This window comes from Myotis lucifugus, unplaced genomic scaffold, assembly GCF_000147115.1.
Source record: "Myotis lucifugus unplaced genomic scaffold, Myoluc2.0 scaffold_162, whole genome shotgun sequence".
NCBI lineage: Eukaryota > Metazoa > Chordata > Mammalia > Chiroptera > Vespertilionidae > Myotis > Myotis lucifugus.
Window position 1 is genome coordinate 140929 of NW_005871210.1, and position 18513 is coordinate 159441.

The following is an 18513-nucleotide window of genomic DNA, read 5'->3' on the forward strand; positions in this document are numbered from 1 at the left end:
GTTTAAATGGACTATAACTTTTGATATGGAGCATATTAACATAATTACAAACTCTTATATACTCAGAGTTTTTGCTAAGTTGATGTTCAAACCTTTGATTAAGAAGTCACAAAGCTGAATGTGTTCAGACAGCTGTGTAATATCTCTCCTATTCACAAAGCAGAGATGAGTTTTACCCTTTTTTTTGTCCCCATATTTATTGGTAGAAATTTGTCCTTCTCCTATAGCTATTCTTTTTTCTTTTTATTGAATTTAATGGAGTGACACTGATTAATAAAATTATACAGGTTTCAAGTGCACAATTCCACAACACATCATCTGTACACTGTATTGTGTGTTCACCACCCCAAATCAAGTCTCCTTCCATCACCGTATGCCCTCCTCCACCTCCCCCACTTACAGCTATGCTTTTAATGGTGAAATATTAAAATGCTGTATTATGATGTATTCTATAACTTAAAAGTTAACAAAAGCAATGCTGCTCTTCATGCCCTTGCCTTGTCATCTGGTGCAGCTCGTCTCTTCCATCCCCCTTATCAGAGTATCTCAGTACTTAGTTGAGCTTGTTTATCTTAAAAGAGCAGGAGGCAGGCTTTTAGGGAGTGAGCTACATGTTCCAGTATAACAGGCACCAATGCTGTTTGACTTGAAAAACATTTGATCTCTTACATTAACAGCCCCTGTCACTGTAATAGGGACTACAGCCGGGCTGTTCAGTTTTCTGTTATTTTAGCTTTGAAATAACTGTTAGTGCTGCTCCAAAATCTTCGTGTTTAAAATTGTATATTGGCTGTCCCCCCAGGACTCGTAAGTAAACAAGGTGATATGTGTGGCCATAGGGAGCATATTTTGTTAGCTTGTTTTAAATAAGAACCTTGCCTATCTAAAGATGGTTTTTGTCTGATCCCTGAGACTGTGCTGCATGGCTTTGCTTGTGTAAATTTGCAGATATTGCAATATCTTAAAGCGTATTTTTGTTTGTTACTAATGTGTATGTTCAGTAGCTATTAATTATGAGCTTTCATATTTTTTCTTGAATAAGAAACATTTATTAGTTTTCTCATGAAGCTTAACTTCAAATGTCCTGCACAATTTCCCTAAGTACAGCAGTTTGTACAGCAGTTGTTGAAAATGGCAAGCAAGAATTTAAGGGGTATGTTTGTTTAGACTTAAATGTTACTTAGCTTATTTTTAAATATACAGTTATTGGTAATTGCTGTGCCAGGAATGGTTTGACAATTGGAATCAGGTAGCAGTATTTAAAGAACAGAAAATATAATTTGAAAATATAATTTATATTTTGACAGTTGGAATCAGGTAAGCAGTATTTAAAGAACAGAAAATATAATTTGTATAATTAAATTAAAACAATGTTAAGAGTACCTCTTATTTTAATAATGATAGAATAGCAGCTTATTATAGTAGTGGTGGAATGGCAGTAGACAATTTTACCCCTTCCTTTCTTCCTTTCTCTAATTTCAAGAACCTAGTTTGTTTTCCTATTCTAAATATTTTCTGATATGAGACAATACTACCAGGCCACCCAGCACTTTCTTTGAATTTAACCTAAAATACATCAGCCAGCACAAACATAATTGGTTGAAAGGTAGCCATCTATCTGGGGAGTTCTTCTAAATACTGAACGTGTCATGTGCTTTGACATGACATATCTGTAATATCTCTGAATACAGAAAGCACTTTGCACTAGCTGTAGGTGTTGAAGCAGAAGTGTGTTTTAAGAATGTGTGCTGTGCAAATTCTGGCTTGTGAGGTAATGACAAGTGTTTGCCTGAATAGACAATATATTTTTCCCTCTGAGGTCCCCACACACCTAGTTTCCCTCAAGCTCATCATCTCTGTCAGGTTAATCAATAGGCACCGTATGGCAGAGGGTCAGTAATCAGTGTCATCGTGCCTTTAAATCGTGTTGAAAATTTGCTTAAAGCCTGGGCCAATTAACATCGAGATGATGAATGGATGGGAAGATGGGAAGAGCCTGACGCTCAGGGGCTTTGTGAGGAGGAGATGCTCAGCTGTTGAGCAGCAGACACCAGCGAATAAAATCAGCCATTCATGTGAGCTCAGTCCACCCACTCTTAATGATAATGTCAATCTAGCAAAATATATACACATTGGAGTTGTCACGAGTTCATAAATCAAAGGAGTTTGTCAAAGGCATTCAGATTAACGAGGCAGCAGCAATAACAAGTCAAATTTGCATAGAGAATTGCTTGAATCTCAGTAAATTATGATCCTGTTTTTCATTTGATTATTTGCTAATGTCTCAAGAGGGAGAATGATTATATTAGCATGCAAAACCTACTCCAGAAGTAGAAATCTGAGGTATAGAAGACCAGCACACTATGACAATTAATCAGTTTCTGCATACTAGCATAAATGCACAAGGCCCAGAAATGAACTTCTTTTTTATTATTATTTCTCCTTGCTACTGATCCAAATGGTTCAGCTTGACAGAGACTTTATATTGCTTTAACAGTGTTCTGAATTGTGCCTGCAGGCAAGACATAGTTATGCAGCTATAACCAACCTATCCATCTGCCAACCAGATTGGAATTCTCCTATCCAAGGCTTCCATTAACCCCCACTGACAGCTCCAAACAGGATTAAGAATTTGGAAGCATAAAAAATAGTTGTTCTTTGCGAATATACACAATCCCTTTGCATTTTGAGAAAGGTTGCATCTGTAGTATTTTATAATTAGTGTCGGACAGTGTATAGTGGGGGAAAAACCTACTTGGTATTTTTTTTTACTTCTGTCATAGAGAGTAAAGCAGTACTAATGAAAGTACTGTGTGTTTGGTTGTCCCTAAGAGTGCTTTCCATTATATCTGTGCTCCAGTTGGTGTATTACTAAAAAAAAACACTTCCTGAAAGCTTTAACTGGTGGATCTTGTTGAAGTTTAACAGTTTAGGGAGGCTTTGATATGGTTGTGGTTTAATAGAGTATGTCAAATGATAAACATGCTGGAGAAGCAGTGTTCATGAAAACATGCCTGAAAACATTACTTTATGAGGTCCTCCCTAAAACTGGTTCTTGAGTAGGATTTTTCAGTCAGTTTCTGAACTTAAGTGGCCTAAGTTTTCCCTATTATACCCTAGAGGATTAATTTAAAATTTTTTGAACACACACATATATGCACAGAGTGTTTTATTTATGTTACCTTTCATTGAAGAGCTTGAATGATTTTTATGTAGCTAAATTACCTTTTAACCTTGTAGAAGTATAATTGTTTCTACTTTTGAAAACTGTAAATCATATATTTGAAGGCTATAATTAGCTCCAAGTTATATAATAAGTTATTAGGAAAAATACTAATCCAATTACTAATTTACCAGTCAAAACCCACTCTATGATGTTTACAACTAGCTATTAGAAATTGGTCTCAAGGATTTTTTTCCATGTGGGTTTTCATTTAACATGATAATGAACAAATGATTCCATTTTTAAAATGTGTTTATAATCTGAGTTCTAACTCACCACAATTTACCTGCTTTGCTAAAATGATATAATTTCCCTGGTTACAGAGTCCTTTGAATTCTCCCATTGAAAAATGTCGCATCGGTGGAGAATGTTACTTTTAGTTTGAGAGCTAGTTATTTTATTTATAATAGATGTCTATTCAAACAGGCTCAGGCTCTGGTGCACCATCCAACCCTGAGCAAGATGCTTACTCAAAGATTATTATAAGCCATTTTGAGTGGCTTGACTTTTCGTCACTGTGTAAATTAGTTTAGTTTTTCATTTGATTATATAATCAACTCTTAATTATCCATGTCATCAGGAGTGTGTGTTCAAATAGATAACTGAAAACAGTAAATAAGCCACTTACTAGATCATGGAGAATATTGCCCCAGTCATGAAACTGCTGTTTGCTACTTTCAGACCCTCTCTAACTTCTTGTTCTAGACTCTGAGAAGTTAGTAATGCTTTGCTTATCCACAGAAGAACTTTTCCTTCTTAACCAAGAGTCTGAAAACTTTATCCATAAAGGACCAGATAATAAACATTTGAGGCTTTATGGGCCATAGGATCTCTGTCATGCTATTCACTTCTGCCATTGTAATGTGAAAGCAGCCATAGACAGAAGACAAATGAATGAGGTGGCTAAGTTTCTATAAAACTTTATTTGCAAAAAAGAAACAACTTTATTTAAAGCAGGAGCTTGCTAACTCATGCTCTAAATTAATATACTGGCATTATAAGTGGGATTGTAGGACGTAGTTGGGCTGTCACTTTGAAGTTTCTCTGCTATGAAAATCATTTTTAAAGCTAGCTGGACAGTGTGGTATAGAGTTTCGATTATTTTTTAAGCCCTTATTATTATCTATATATTATCTAATGTGTTGTGAGATAGAGGGAGCCACAAAGACTTTGCCCAATCAGTTTTCAATTTTAGGGATAGTTAGCATAACATGCAAACATTTATCTAACAAAGTATCAAATTGTGTGGACCAAGATAAAAATATTAAGGAATTTCCAGTAGAGTAAAATGGGGTAATTTTATGGTTTTTTTTTAGAGGTAACAGTTGAAATACATTTTAAGTATGGGTAGGACTTGAATAGATTAAATAATGTTCTTGTGTTTATAATTGTAGAGTGAACTAGATTTGAATTAAAGGTTCTTCCAGCCTAAAAGTTTTAAGATCATATCACATATTTATGAGACTCTGAAGATACTTGCTTAACTCGGTCAGAAAATGTATGTTGAGGGAAGTAATGATGTAATGCAGCAGAAATTCTGGAAGGTCTTGAAAACCAGGCCCAGAACTTCATATATGATTTTATAGAAACCAAGAGCCACTAAAAGTTTTTGAGGAAAATAGGGCTACCATGATGGTAGTGGTATTTAAGAAAGATTAATCTATCAATAGTATTTAATCCAACAAACATTTTAAAACTCACATTATATTCTCAAGCTTTGTGCTGAGACACTGGAAAATAAAGATGAAAAAAAAGCTGGTCCTGCCCTAAAAGAACTTACAGTGTAGGGTGGGCGTGAGAACCTCATTCATATAGAAATATAACATAGCAAGATCTATCATCATCATATATAATAAAATAATATGCAAATTGACCATAATGGTGGAATGACCAGGAACGACCAGTCGCTATGACAAGCACTGACCACCAGGGGGCAGATGCTCAATGCAGGAGCTGCCCCCTGGTGGTCAGTGCGCTTCCACAGGGGGAGCGCCGCTCAGTCAGAAGCTGGCTCATGGCTGGCCAGCGCAGCGGCAGTGGCAGGAGCCTCTCCTACCTCCATGGCAGCACTAAGGTTGACTAACGGCTTAGGCTTGCTTCCCGGGGGAGTAGGCCTAAGCCATTAGTCAGACATCCCCCGAGGGCTCCGGGCTGCCAAAGGGATGTCTGACTGCCAGCTTAGGCCCGCTCCCCAGGGGAGCGGGCCTAAGCTGGCAGATGGATATCTCCCAAGGGGTCCGGACTACAAGAGGGCGCAGGCCAGGCTGAGGGACCCACCCACCCCAAGTGCACGGATTTTCGTGCACCAGGCCTCTAGTATATATATAAAAGCCTAAGCGACCATTACAATGGAACAACCAGAACAACTGGAACGACTGGTCGCTATGACGTGCATTGATCACCAGGGGGCAGACGCTCAATGCAGGAGCTGCCCCCTGGTGGTCATTGCACTTTCACAGCAGGAGCACCACTCAGCCAGAAGCTGGGCTCACAGCTGGCGAGCACAGCGGTAGTGGCGGGAGCCTCCCCTGCCTCCACGGCAGTGCTAAGGAGCAGTGAGAGAGCGCCAAGCGCTAAGGCGGGCACTGCCCAGCCCGGCTTGGGCTCCTCCCCAGCCTCCTGCTGCTTCAAGCACTGCTACAGGATTGGGCCTAAACTGGCAGTCAGACATTCCCTGAGGGGTCCCGGATTGCAAGAGGGCGCAGGCCAGGCTGAGGGGACCCCCCCACCTGTGCACGAATCCATGCACCAGGCCTCTAGTATAATATAAAGAGTAAGTGCCAAAATAGAAATAAAATGCTAATTAAGAGTAATTAATTTCAACTGGGGCTAGGTAGAATGGGAGGGGCGGGCAGGAGATAAGCATAGACTTCTCGGTAAAAGTATCACGTCAGTTGACTCTTGAATCGGAATATTAGTAAATAAAGAGATGAGAAAAGAAGGCTATTACATGTCAAAGGAATAGTACTAGTAAAGTATAGAGATGTTTTTCTTATTTTGGAGTATGATAATGTCATGTAAATGGTCAAGAGACTTTGATGGAAAGGTAAGTTGGCCAGATTGTGGATGCTACACTAAGGTTGGACTTATCTTATAGGTGACAGAGAGCTATAAAAGGTTTTTGAGCAGGGTAGTAATGTCTCTTTAGAGAGAGAAACATCGGTCATTTGGCTGCCTCTGCCTGCTATTCCCACCCTGACTGCGTGTCAAACTGGAAATCTAGGTATGAGCCTGATGTGGAATCAAACCCAAGACCTTTCAGTGTACGGGATAACACTCCAAGCAATTGAGCCACACTGGCCAGGGCAAGCACATTCTTTTAAATAATTGCAGTACAAATTATCATAATCAGGAAATTGAATGTATAAACAAATGTGGTTCATTCATACAATGATACTAGTTGGCAATGGAATAAAGATACTAGTTGGCAATGAAAAGAAGTACTGATATATGCAACAACACAGATTAATCTCAAATATATTATGCTAAGTGAAGAAAGAAAGCCTCAAAAATAATATACTATATGGTTCCATTTTATGTCATTTTAGAAAAGGCAATTGAGACAAAAAAGTAATTATTGGGGGAAAGGGTTGACTATAAAAGGGCAGTGCAAGAGAATTTGGGAAGTGATGGAACTGCTTTACATCTTAATTTTGGCAGAAGTTACACAATTGTATGCTTTTGTTAAGACTCAGAACTATACACCAAAAAAAGAATTATTTTTTTCTGTTTGTAAATTTTAAAAGAGGGGAAATAATTAGGAAATTAACATTGATACAATTATATTAGCTTATTTATTGCTTTTTTAAATATATTTTATCGATTTTTTACAGAGAGGAAGGGAGAGGGATAGAGAGTTAGAAACATCGATGAGAGAGAAACATCGATCAGCTGCCTCCTGCACACCGCCTATTGGGGATGTGCCCGCAACCAAGGTACATGCCCTTGACCGGAATCGAACCCGGGACCCTTGAGTCCGCAGGCTGACACTCTATCCACTGAGCTAAACCGGCTAGGGCTTATATTAGCTTATTTAAATACTTTTTCAAAAATTTCCAGTTCCAGTAGTATCATTTATATCATTATGTCATAATAGAGGCCCGATGCATGAATTCATGCACCAGTGGGGTCCCTCAGCCTGGCCTTTGGGATCGGGCCGAAACCGGCTCTCCAACATCCCCTCAGGGGTCCCGGATTGTGAGAGGGCTCAGGCCAGGCCAAGGGACCCTACTGGTGCAGGGGAGGGACATGGGAGGTTGGACAGCCAAGGAGGGACCACGGGAGGGCTCCAGGGCGTGTCCAGCCATCTTGCTCAGTCCCAATTGTCCAGACCCCAGCAGCAAGCTAACCTACCAGTTGGAGCGTCTGCCCCCTGGTGGTCAGTGCACATAGTGGGCAGTTGAGTGGCTTTAGCATATCATTAGCATATTACCCTTTGATTGGTTGAACAGATGACCGGACACTTAGCATATTAGGCTTTTATTATATAGGATACCTGCTCAGAAGTTACACGTCAAAATAAAATAAAATAGAGGATCAGGAGAAATAAAATTGTGGATATCGGCTAAATGGTCACTACTCATCCTGTTAGCTCAGGTCACTGTTTTTCACTGTATAATTCAGTATAAAAGAGTTTACCATCAATTTTGTTTCAGCCCCCCAAAACAATCTCAGATCACAAGTTGCATTCAGTTGTCATGTCTCTTTAGTTTCCTTTAATTTGAAATCAACTGTTCCTTGGTCTTTCTTTGAATTTCATGACCTTGGCATTTTTTTGTTAAGTACAGACTTTATAGCTTTTCCCTAAATTTGGTTTTGTCTGATGTTTTCTCATGATCATATTGAGGTTGTGTGTTTTTGGCAAGGTTATCTCATATGACAATGTGTTCTCAGTACATCGTATCAAGAGGTGGTATCTACCAGATCTCTCCACTGCGTGGTTACTGCTTTTACTTTGTAATCATTAAATATCTTCTGGAAAAATATTTTGGCATTATGTAACTATACTGTTATTTGTCTTTCACCTGCTAATTTGTGTAATGAGTCTTGCTTGCATTAATTAGTTACCCTTAAATAGAACTTATTGAACATAATTTAGCTTGATGACCCAGGGCACTTGTGAACATTGCTTATTAGGATGCATCATAGTTAAATATACAAAGAGTAACTGTGCTGCTGAGCTCTTCTGGGTGATGTTGGAGAGTGCACAGGCTTGGAGAACCAGAGTTGACCTCATGGCCATTTCATGTATACCAACACCCTCAAGACTGTACAGCTTTTCATCTCTAATTCACTGGCGTTCTGGCTCTCCTCTTCACTATTGGGAGAGTATCTTACTTCTTGCTCTGGATACCATGACTGTTTAATGTCACTATGTCTATTTTATATAACAACATAGTTGAATTTTTTGTATTAATTTGCTTCCTCATGATGGATGGTCCAGGGTAGAAAATGTTGGGTCGGTCTATCCAAAAAGAACTAACTATAACAATGTTTGTTTTTAAGAATTATCCTTTTTATCAACATATGTATAAATGAAATCTTTGCCCTGATGGGAAAGGAGCTCCTCTGTGTTCTGCTCTCAGGCAGTAATTATCCTTGAAGCTCCCTTCACCTTTTCATACCTTAGATGTTCTCATAATACCCACTCAATAGTTCCCCTTCTAAGTCAGATAAAATAGAGGGTCAGGAAGAAGAAAATTGGGCATATGGCTAGATAGTTACTATTCATCCTATAAGGGTTCAAATCACTATTTTTATTTTTTTAATCCTCACCCGAGGATATTTTTCCATTGATTTTTAGAGAGAGTGGAAGGGGGAGAGAGAAACATCGATGTGAGAGACATCAATTGATTGCCTCCCACACCCGCCCCTACCGTGAATCAGACTGAGACTGCAACTGAGGTATGTGCCCTTCAGTCCAAAGGCTGATGCTCTATCCACTAAGTCATACTGGCCAGGGCCAGATCACTATTTTTCAATGTATAATTTAGTATAGAGAGTTTAGCATCAATTTTGTTTCATCCCATGCACCTATAGAGTAAAAATGTGATTTATAATATCTTTAGTATAACAAACTTCCACCAAAAAGTAATTAGGCTTCCAAGTTTATTATAATGACATTTTAACATAACATAATTCATTTTGAAATATGGGCTCTTACATTGAATTAAACAGGTTTTGATTATCTGAAAAGGTATTTTATTTAAAGAAAGGTACAACTTCATGATCTAGGGAATAGTTACTTGTAAATTATAAGTTTATAATTGAATACTGGCTTAATTGAATACAGTTATAATTGAATACTGGCTTAATTGAATACAGTTATAATTGAATACTGGCTTAAGTTTTTATTATATAAGACATTTAATTTTAGTATTTAAAACAGTGATCTATACTTTAAAAAAAAAAAAGAGTTTAATACAGGCATACTTGGAGATATTGCGGGTTCAATTCCAGGCCGTCGCAATAAAGTGAGTACAGGCATACTTCAAACATATTGCGGATTTGATTCCAGGCCACCATAATAGTGAGTATCTCCATAGAACAAGCCATAATCTTTTTGCTGGTGGAGTGTCTTGCCTTCAGTTTGTAATAAGAGTAGGTATGCCTTTATACAAATTGACCTTTGCCCTTCTTTGATTCTCTTATAATGGTATATATTGCTAGTTTCCTTATTTGGAATGCATAATAGTCATTAACTACACCTCTTCCTCATTTTTTTGGTAGATAGTCCTTGTTTCAAAACGGGGAGAAAAGCACTTAGAACTCTTAAGTTACTATCTGTCCCTCGTTTGTACCATAGCATGTTTTTTCTTCTTTGTCTTAATTTTAGGGACCTTTACCTTAAAGTGACCATCACAAATAGAAATATCAAGTTAAACCTCACAAGAGATTTCTGCCCAAAAGGAACACCCTAGTCCAGGGGTGGGCAACCCCTGGCACAGGTGCCAAACATGGCACGCCAGTAACTTTTGCTGGCACTCGAAACCCTCTCTTATAATCTTCCATTTACAATTTTTTTCTTAATATCGACTTTTTTATTTTTCAGATAAATTCAGTGTAGGTGCATCTTAGATAAATAAATAGTTTTACATAACAAGTTATCTTAAAGACCATAGACATGGATTGATAAGAGAGGGGAAGAGCAATTTCTATGCCTCTGCCTTAACTTTCCCTGCCTTCCTAGATCCGACCAGTGTTTTGGTTTCATCCACATACGCTTGTGAATCTTTGTTCTCAGTGATGAATTTTGTTAAGTCTCGTAAAAGGAGTAGGCTGACGGATGAAAGTAGTAGCTCGTGTATATCTCTGAAGGTCACAAAATATAAACCTGATGTTAAATCTCTGTCATCAGTGATGCAGCAGAAAAAGTCCCACCGGTAATATCAAACGGAGTCATAAAGTTTCCTGTCGGACTATCAGTGTACATGTATACATTAAAAAATAAATGTATTTTTCATCATCAAGTACTGTGTTTTTGTTGCTCAAATGAATTTTATTATTTCTTCAAGGTTCTTCACATACGTACACCTTACACAGGGGTCCTCAAACTTTTTAAACAGGGGGCCAGTTCACTGTCCCTCAGACTGTTGGAGGGCCGGACTATAGTTTAAAAAAAAACTGTGAACAAATTCCTATGCACACTGCACATATCTTATTTTGAAGTAAAAAAACAAAACGGGGACAAATACAATATTTGTATTTGCATGTGGCCCGCGGGCCGTAGTTTGAGGACCCCTGCCTTAAGAGATATCAAGTAGGTGTAACATGTTCTCAAAAAATTAGGGTTGGCACACAGAAGAATTTTGAGTCAGAGATTTTGCTGGTTTTGGCACGCACTCACAAAAAGGTTGCCCACCCCTGCCCTAGTTCCAACAGTGTACAAAGGATCAGTACTGGCCTATCAAGCCAACTAAAGGTAGCACATGAAGCACCCACAGATATTAGCCACAGAGGTGCAAGGGCCTTTAAATTTTATATATATATATATATATATATATATATATATACACACACATACACACACACACACACACACACATATATGTATACATGTATATATATGCTATTTATCCTTTAATGTCTTTAAAAATATTATATTTGATACAAACTAAAAAAGTATAATATCTAAGTTTAAAATACAGCTATGATCCTATATTGTACTAATGATTTCATACCTGTATGAAAATGTTGAGGTAAACTCGTGTGTAGGAAAGAATTTATGGATCTAAAAATAAAGTCACTCACCACTTAGAATGTGGTGAATATATGTAATATAACGAATATATCAACTATAAATTTTCTCTTTTTTAAATCTATTTTTATTGATTTCAGAGAGAGAGAGGGAGAAAGAGATAAAGCATCAATGATGAGAGAGAATCACTGATCGGTTGCCTCCTCCATGCCCCCTACTGCAGATCAAGCCTGCATTCCAGGCATGTGCCCTGACCAGGAGTTGAACTGTGACCTCCTGGTTCATAGGTCGATGCTCAACCACTGAGCCACACCGGCCAGGCTCAACTGCTAATTTTAAAATATTAACATTACAAATGTAATTGTGGAAAATAAAACTCAATATCTGTTTGGATTTTCTGTATTTTGCCTTACAGGTAGTGATTTATATGTGTTGACTACCAGATTTTTTTCAATTATTTTTTATGGTGGTAAAATACACATAATATAAAATTTACCTTCTTAACCACATTTAAATGTATGGTTCAGTGGTATTGAATAAATTCATTACCCCCATACATCTTCATAACTTTTTTATCTTGTAAAATTGAAATTTTCTATAATGAAATAATAACTGCCCATTCACCCCTTCTCCCAGACCTTGGCAACCACCATTCTACTTTTTGTCTCTATGATTTTTTACTATTCTAAGTATTTCATATAAGTCTAATCATAAAATATTTATCTTTTTGTGACTGGCTTAGTATAATGTTCTCAAGGTTCATCCATGTTATAGTATGTGTCAGAATCTCCTTCCTTTTTAAGGCTGAATACTATTCCATCATGTATGTATACCACATTTCACTTATCCCTTCATCCATCCATGGATATTTGGATTGCTTCCATATTTTAGCTATTGTGAATAATGCTGCTATGAACACGGATGTACAAATACCTCTTCAAGACTCTGTTTTCAGTTTTTTAGGGTATATATACCCAAAAAATAGAATTGTTGGATCATATGGTTATTCTACTTTTAATTTTTTGAGGAACTACTATACTGTTTTCCATAGCAGTACATTTCCAAGAAAGTACCATTTTATATACCAACAGGGCATAAGAGTTCCAATTTCTCAACATCCTCACCATTCTGTTTTTCTTTTTCTTTTTAAATATATATTTTTTTATTGATATTTTACAGAGTGGAAGGGAGAGGGATAGAGAGCTAGAAACATCGATCAGCTGCCTCCTGCACACCTCCCACTGGGGTGTGCCCGCAACCAAGGTACATGCCCTTGACCGGAATCGAACCCGGGACCCTTCAGTCCACAGGCCAACGCTCTATCCACTGACCCAAACCGGTTAGGGCCCATTCTGTTTTTCTTTGTTTGATAGTAGCCTTGTAGTTTTGTGAGGTGATATTTCCTTGTAGTTTTGATTTGCATTTCCAAAATGATTAGTGATGTTGAACATCTTTTCATGTGCTTTTTGGCCATTTATATATCTTTTTTAGGGAAATGTCTATACAAGTCCTTTGCCTATTTTTTAATTGGGTTGTTTGTTTGTTAATGTTGGTTGTTGAGTTTTACAATTTCTCTATATATTCAGGATATTAATCCTTTATCAGATATATTATTTGAAAATATTTTTTTCCGTGGATTGTTTTTCACACTGTTGATATTTAGAATTCTAAACCTGCTGTCAAGTGAACTCTTTTACCCCCCTCTTTTTAAGTATTTAAAAATTTCATTGACATTTTAGGGTCTTCTAGCTGCTATTTGAGTTGATAGTAGCAAGAATGGACTCTGATCCTAAACTACTAGTTAAATGTTGTTTTGAGCTGAGTACTATGCTATTTTTAATAAAGAAAATCAAATCTGAGAAAAGAAGGAAGAGAAAGAACTACTTTTTAGGATCCAGACTTTGAGAACTTGTACCGACCAAACATTTACTATAGTTTAAAACTATTTACAAATGAAGATAACAGTGATGGTTTAAGTTTTTGTGAGCTAAGTGTAAACTGGAGTTTTCTTATGCCCAGTCTTAACCTGCATTTTCAAAGAGCAGTAAACCAGACTTCTAATGAATATAATTTGCTGGGCAGTGCTTAAATATATATAAAATACTTTCTACCTAGACCCCATCATACATATTTATATACATGGGCATATGTTTTCCTTTACATAAGTGTATGTCTATATGTATATAAATTTTCAAATAAACAAATGCAAAAGTATACATGGTATCTAGCTTACAGGATTAGAAATGTAATTTAGTTTACTCCCACAGAATAAGATTGAAGATAATGAGAAGTGAATTAAAGCTTACTTTCTTTCACAGAATTCCTCAGAGAGAGAAGACTGTAATAATGGCGAACCCCCTAGGAAGATAATACCAGAGAAGAATTCACTTAGACAGGTATGAAATTCAGTCTTATTTAAAAGGTTATCAACAACTAAACAAAAGATAGGAAACCCTTAATTTGCCATTCATTAAACATGGGAGCTTAAATTAAGAGTACTTTGAAGTTGGTGTGGCTATAGCCACCAATTTCAATCAGGTAACATTGTTTTCCCAATCTTTAAAAATATCCTAGATATCCCAACTGTGTAGCTCTGTTGGTAGGAGTGTCATTCCATACACCAAGAAGACTGCAGGTTCCATCTTGGGCCAGTGTTCGTACAGGAGGCAGCCCTTCAATGTTTCTCTCTCACATCAATGTTTCTCTCTCTCTCTCTCTCTCTTTCTCTCTCTCTCTCTCTCTCTCTCATTTTCTCTCCCCTCCCTCTCCCTTCTCTTTCTAAAATCAATAAATATATCCTCAGGTGAGGATTAAAACTATATAGTATGTATCTTAGGAATACAATTGCTTACCAGTAGTCAAAACAAAATCAAAGAAAAGGTTTCTTTTTTAGGAAAAATAACTTGAAATGCTTCTTAAGTGCAGATAGCAGAATAGTTGCCTTTAAACCTTATTTCCCCTTTAAGATTCTCCATACATTAAAAAAATTAATAATCAGAAGGGATCTGCCTATAGTGAGTTAGCTCCTTCTAATCTGATCAATATTTGTTTGCCTTTCCTAGACATAAAGGCCATTATTGATGACAACTTTAAAAACTTTTTTACTCACCACTGTCCTCACACTCTCCACATATAACACATTGAAAGTTCAATTCCATAGTGGTTTTTTTTTTTAATTAAAATGTTAAAAAAAAATTGGTCAAAAATATTTGTTCTTCTCAACTGCCTGTAGCAGCAACTTCTAACATCTTCAATCTCCCACTGGCAACAAAAACAAATTCTTAGCGTTGTCAGAGAATAGGTATAACACCTATTCATTTATTTTTTTTTGACATGTGACATCTTTTTTTGTATTTTTTTAATTGAAAAATTAACCCATCTATTCATTTTTAATATAACATTGGACAAGATGATCACCAGAAGTCTAGTAAGAATCATTTTAATTTACTTGCATTTATGGCATTATTCTAGGAAAAAGGAGATCTAATATTTGTTGAGTAACCACCATGAACCTCATACTTATTTCATTTAATCCTCATAGTAATCCTGTAAAGTTGTTAGATATGATTTCTTATTGATAGATACAGAAAATGGAGGCTTAGAGAAATAGGATGGCTTATTTAGCTAGTCAGTGATTTGAAACCCAGATCTCTGTTGTCAAAATGTTTCTACTTCTGCCCTCTGACTCCAGTTTGTATACAGTGTTAATTTAGGGGAAAAGTACTTGCAACTGTGACATTCATTTTTTATTTGCTATATGTTACACCTTTATTTAGAGATAAACACCTGATCTGTAAATATAAATAAATAATAATATTCAATATTTAGAGCAATATTGAATAAGATAAATTTGTAGATGGAAACAACTGTCAGCAAACAATGACATGACAAAAAGTTTTGGCAACTTTATTTAAGCTAACAAACGAATTTTCACTCTGCAAAGTTATAAATTAATTTTAATAGGCTGATCCAGATGGTCCATTTGGAAAATGGATAGGCTGATCTGTTGAAAATTAAACTAAATTTATCTCTCTCATACTTCAAACTGAAGCAAGAGAGAGAATCGTGCCTATTAAGTCCAGCACATACAGATGGACCAGCAGGTCACACATGGGACTAATCTATTCATTTTAAAAATAAATGCATACATTATTAAATCATTTTCTACTTGCAAGATCTGTTGTGTGCAGTATTTGAAAGAAATGTTGTTTTGTTTTCATTGCTTTTTAGCAGGTTCACTCCACTTTAATTTAGCCATTTTTGTCTTTTTCTTCCTCCTAGTGCTCCAAAATGATTTTTCTGATGCTGTCAGTGTTGAGGTCCAAGCTCTGGAGATTATGTAGGTCATGAGGCTCTCCCCACCCCCTTTCTTTGTAAAGGGTTTTATCTCCATTCTTTTTGTGAAGAGCATGAACTCAGTGTTTTTGGAAAGAGAAATGGCCTTTAGAAACAGGGAAGTAGGAGATCCTCTTGGGGCCCTCAGAGTCTTTTAGCTTCTGGGTGTTTTAACAGCCCCATGAATGCAGATTTGTAAATTTATTGCAGTGCCATCTGGTTTTTTGCTCGAACCAGATTACTGTTGGCTTGTGTCTGTCTATTGTGGTGGTCACTCCCTAGGAGCTTGCCCTCTCAATCTTAGGGAAGAGTGATGAATATCAGGGGTCAATAGAAATGGGTCACAGGGCAGCTGTCCAAGACTGCCCTGAACTTGATTAACCCACTGTTGATTTTTTAAAATATAGGACATACTATATAAGCTGTTTAAACTCTCTTTTCTCTATTGCATATAAAGAAGTGTCATTTGCTTGTGTTACCCCCACCCCTGCTTTAGTAAAATTATGTAGATAAAAAGAAGCTAAGGCTGCCTTTTACGTAGTATTGATATAAGTAGGATTTGCTTGTAGACCAATCCCTTAATATGAAATTCTTTTGCAGATATTTTTAATGGGATTTCAGGAACTCTTTCACCATTGATTTTAAAATGCTCAGTTACATTCTAACAAGTTTAGTAATATTTTAAACTAATTTTATGGTTTACATGTGTTATTCTAAAGTACGATTTTACCATTGTTGATACGATATGACCACTGTGTGTTAATCTGGAGTTATTTAATTATTGTAGGAGCTGAAAAAAGGGTTATTACAGATCTTGCAGACATTAAAAGAATAATGGAATAAACAACTTTAAACCAAAAATTTGGCAACTTAGATGAAATGGGCAAATTCCTTAAAAAATACAATTTGCTGAAACCAACACAAGGTGAAACAAAATTGGAATAGCCCCATGTCTGTGAAAGAAATTTAATTAACTATCAAAAGGCCCATATGGTTTCACTGGTGAATTCTGTCAAACATTTAAGGAATAAATAATACCAATCTTCTACAAATTCTTTCAAAATATAGAGAAGAATAGAACACTTCTTGGCTTCATTGTGAGGCCACCATAATCATAATTCCAAAACCTGACAAAAGACATTAGCAGAAAAAGAAAATATTGAAGGAGAAAGTCAGGAGACACTGCTTCCTGCACTACTCAGTCACCCTATGTACTTGCTTTTCCATTTCATTTCCAACATCAGAAGGCAGCCGAGTTGGGGAGAGAGGTGTGTGAGGCGGGGAGAAGCAATGTATCCTTTAATTTTCTAAGTTTCAGAATAATCTTATCTCTTGGCACTAAGTAAAGTGTGAACTTTTACTTAAAGGATGTACAAAGTAGCTACAATTTTTTTCTACTTTTATTCCTAAAATGTGAAGCCAAGGAAACCATAGCAACTGTTTTTATAGCTTTTATTCATATCTGCAAACAAGGGCAAAGGCCTGGGAGGATACATGAAAGTGCTCATTACTTTTTTAAAATGTAGCCTTACAACATGCAACTCCTTCTTTGCTTCACATTGGTGCTAATAGGATCTGTCAGCCCTGCCTTTCTTGTAATTGAGTAAATTGTGACCTCTGTCTAATCCTTCCCCATCCCCCATTCCCTTTGTGTATGTGTCCACTTACCATCCTGAGAACGTGGGCAGTGATAAATAAAGCATTGAGTAGAGCTCTCTCAATGCTTTGAAAGCAGCATGATGCCAGCCCTCTAGTTATATTTCTTTAAGTGTTTACGTTTTCCTGTATTCTTTCTCTTGTGTAGCTGGAACCCTGGGGATGCAAAGCCATGAGAGAGGCCAAGAAGCTAACAAAGTAGCTGTCTCCCTTGTTAGCTTGTTCCTTTATTCTTTCAAAACAAGATAAAAACCATCTGGCTCAGGGCATTACATTTTCCTCCCCCATGCACCTCTATAGATGGAGACTTCACCTGCAGTGAGGGTTTACATTGATTAGGGAGGGAGCAGTAATTCAAGCTTCCATCCTCTTCAAGGATACTTTGCAGTCTTTAAAGGTGCTGACCCACTGAGTTAAACTGTCAAGGGAGGATAAAAAAGTATCTTCATCCCAGGAGGTAACAGCTGCCAGGTTTTCAACACCTTGCACACTGTTGGAAAAATGTCACAATTGTCAGCTAAAAGAAAAATGACTCTGTTGTCATCTTCTGTTAATGACTGGGCCTTATCAAAGGAACTACATAAGTCTTTAAAAGGAGTAAGTAGCTGTTTTCCTTGCCTACCACAGCCCTCCTCCCCAAATCCTATGTTCTAAACATTACCTTGGAGGAGATCCCACAAAAAAAGCAGTGAAGAACTTAAAGTGAAAACATCCAGCATAAGCATGGAAGTGATTGGCATAGCTCCTTTATACAGTTGGATGAATAGGAGGATAAAGTACATCACTGACACAGAAAATGACATTATAGTGTGTATTAACAAAACAACAACAACAACAAAAAGTAATTCATAAGCCAGTGAACTGAGAGAAAACATACTGTATTTCTGCTCTTTAGAGGACAATTTGTTTTCAAGCAGCATCCAGATGGGTAAATACCATGACATTTCTTTTTTCAAGAGAGCCACTTCTTTTCTTTCTTTAAAAACAAACTCACCGATTTACTTCCTTTAATAGCTCTGTAATGCTTGTATATGATTTCATTCCCTTCTTTCTGATTTGATTGATGAGGGAAAGGTTTAATGAAGTCCCTGATATCAGGCAG

The 18513-nt window shown here is 36.9% G+C and overlaps 1 protein-coding gene across 12 annotated transcripts in view; it reads left to right on the top strand.

The window, feature by feature from the left end:
- Positions 1–18513, top strand: part of BTRC (beta-transducin repeat containing E3 ubiquitin protein ligase) — a 169397-nt gene that overhangs the window by 80019 nt on the left and 70865 nt on the right. For 8 of the 12 annotated variants that reach the window (XM_006095855.3, XM_006095852.3, XM_014461839.2 and 5 more), the window contains one exon: positions 13739–13816. The exons of 3 other annotated variants lie outside the window; for them this stretch is intronic. In XM_006095855.3, the coding sequence (XP_006095917.1) occupies positions 13739–13816 (78 nt within the window). Of the gene's footprint in view, positions 1–9039; positions 9128–13738; positions 13817–18513 lie in introns of those variants that run through there. One more of the 12 variants, XM_023759832.1, reaches the window with a different exon arrangement.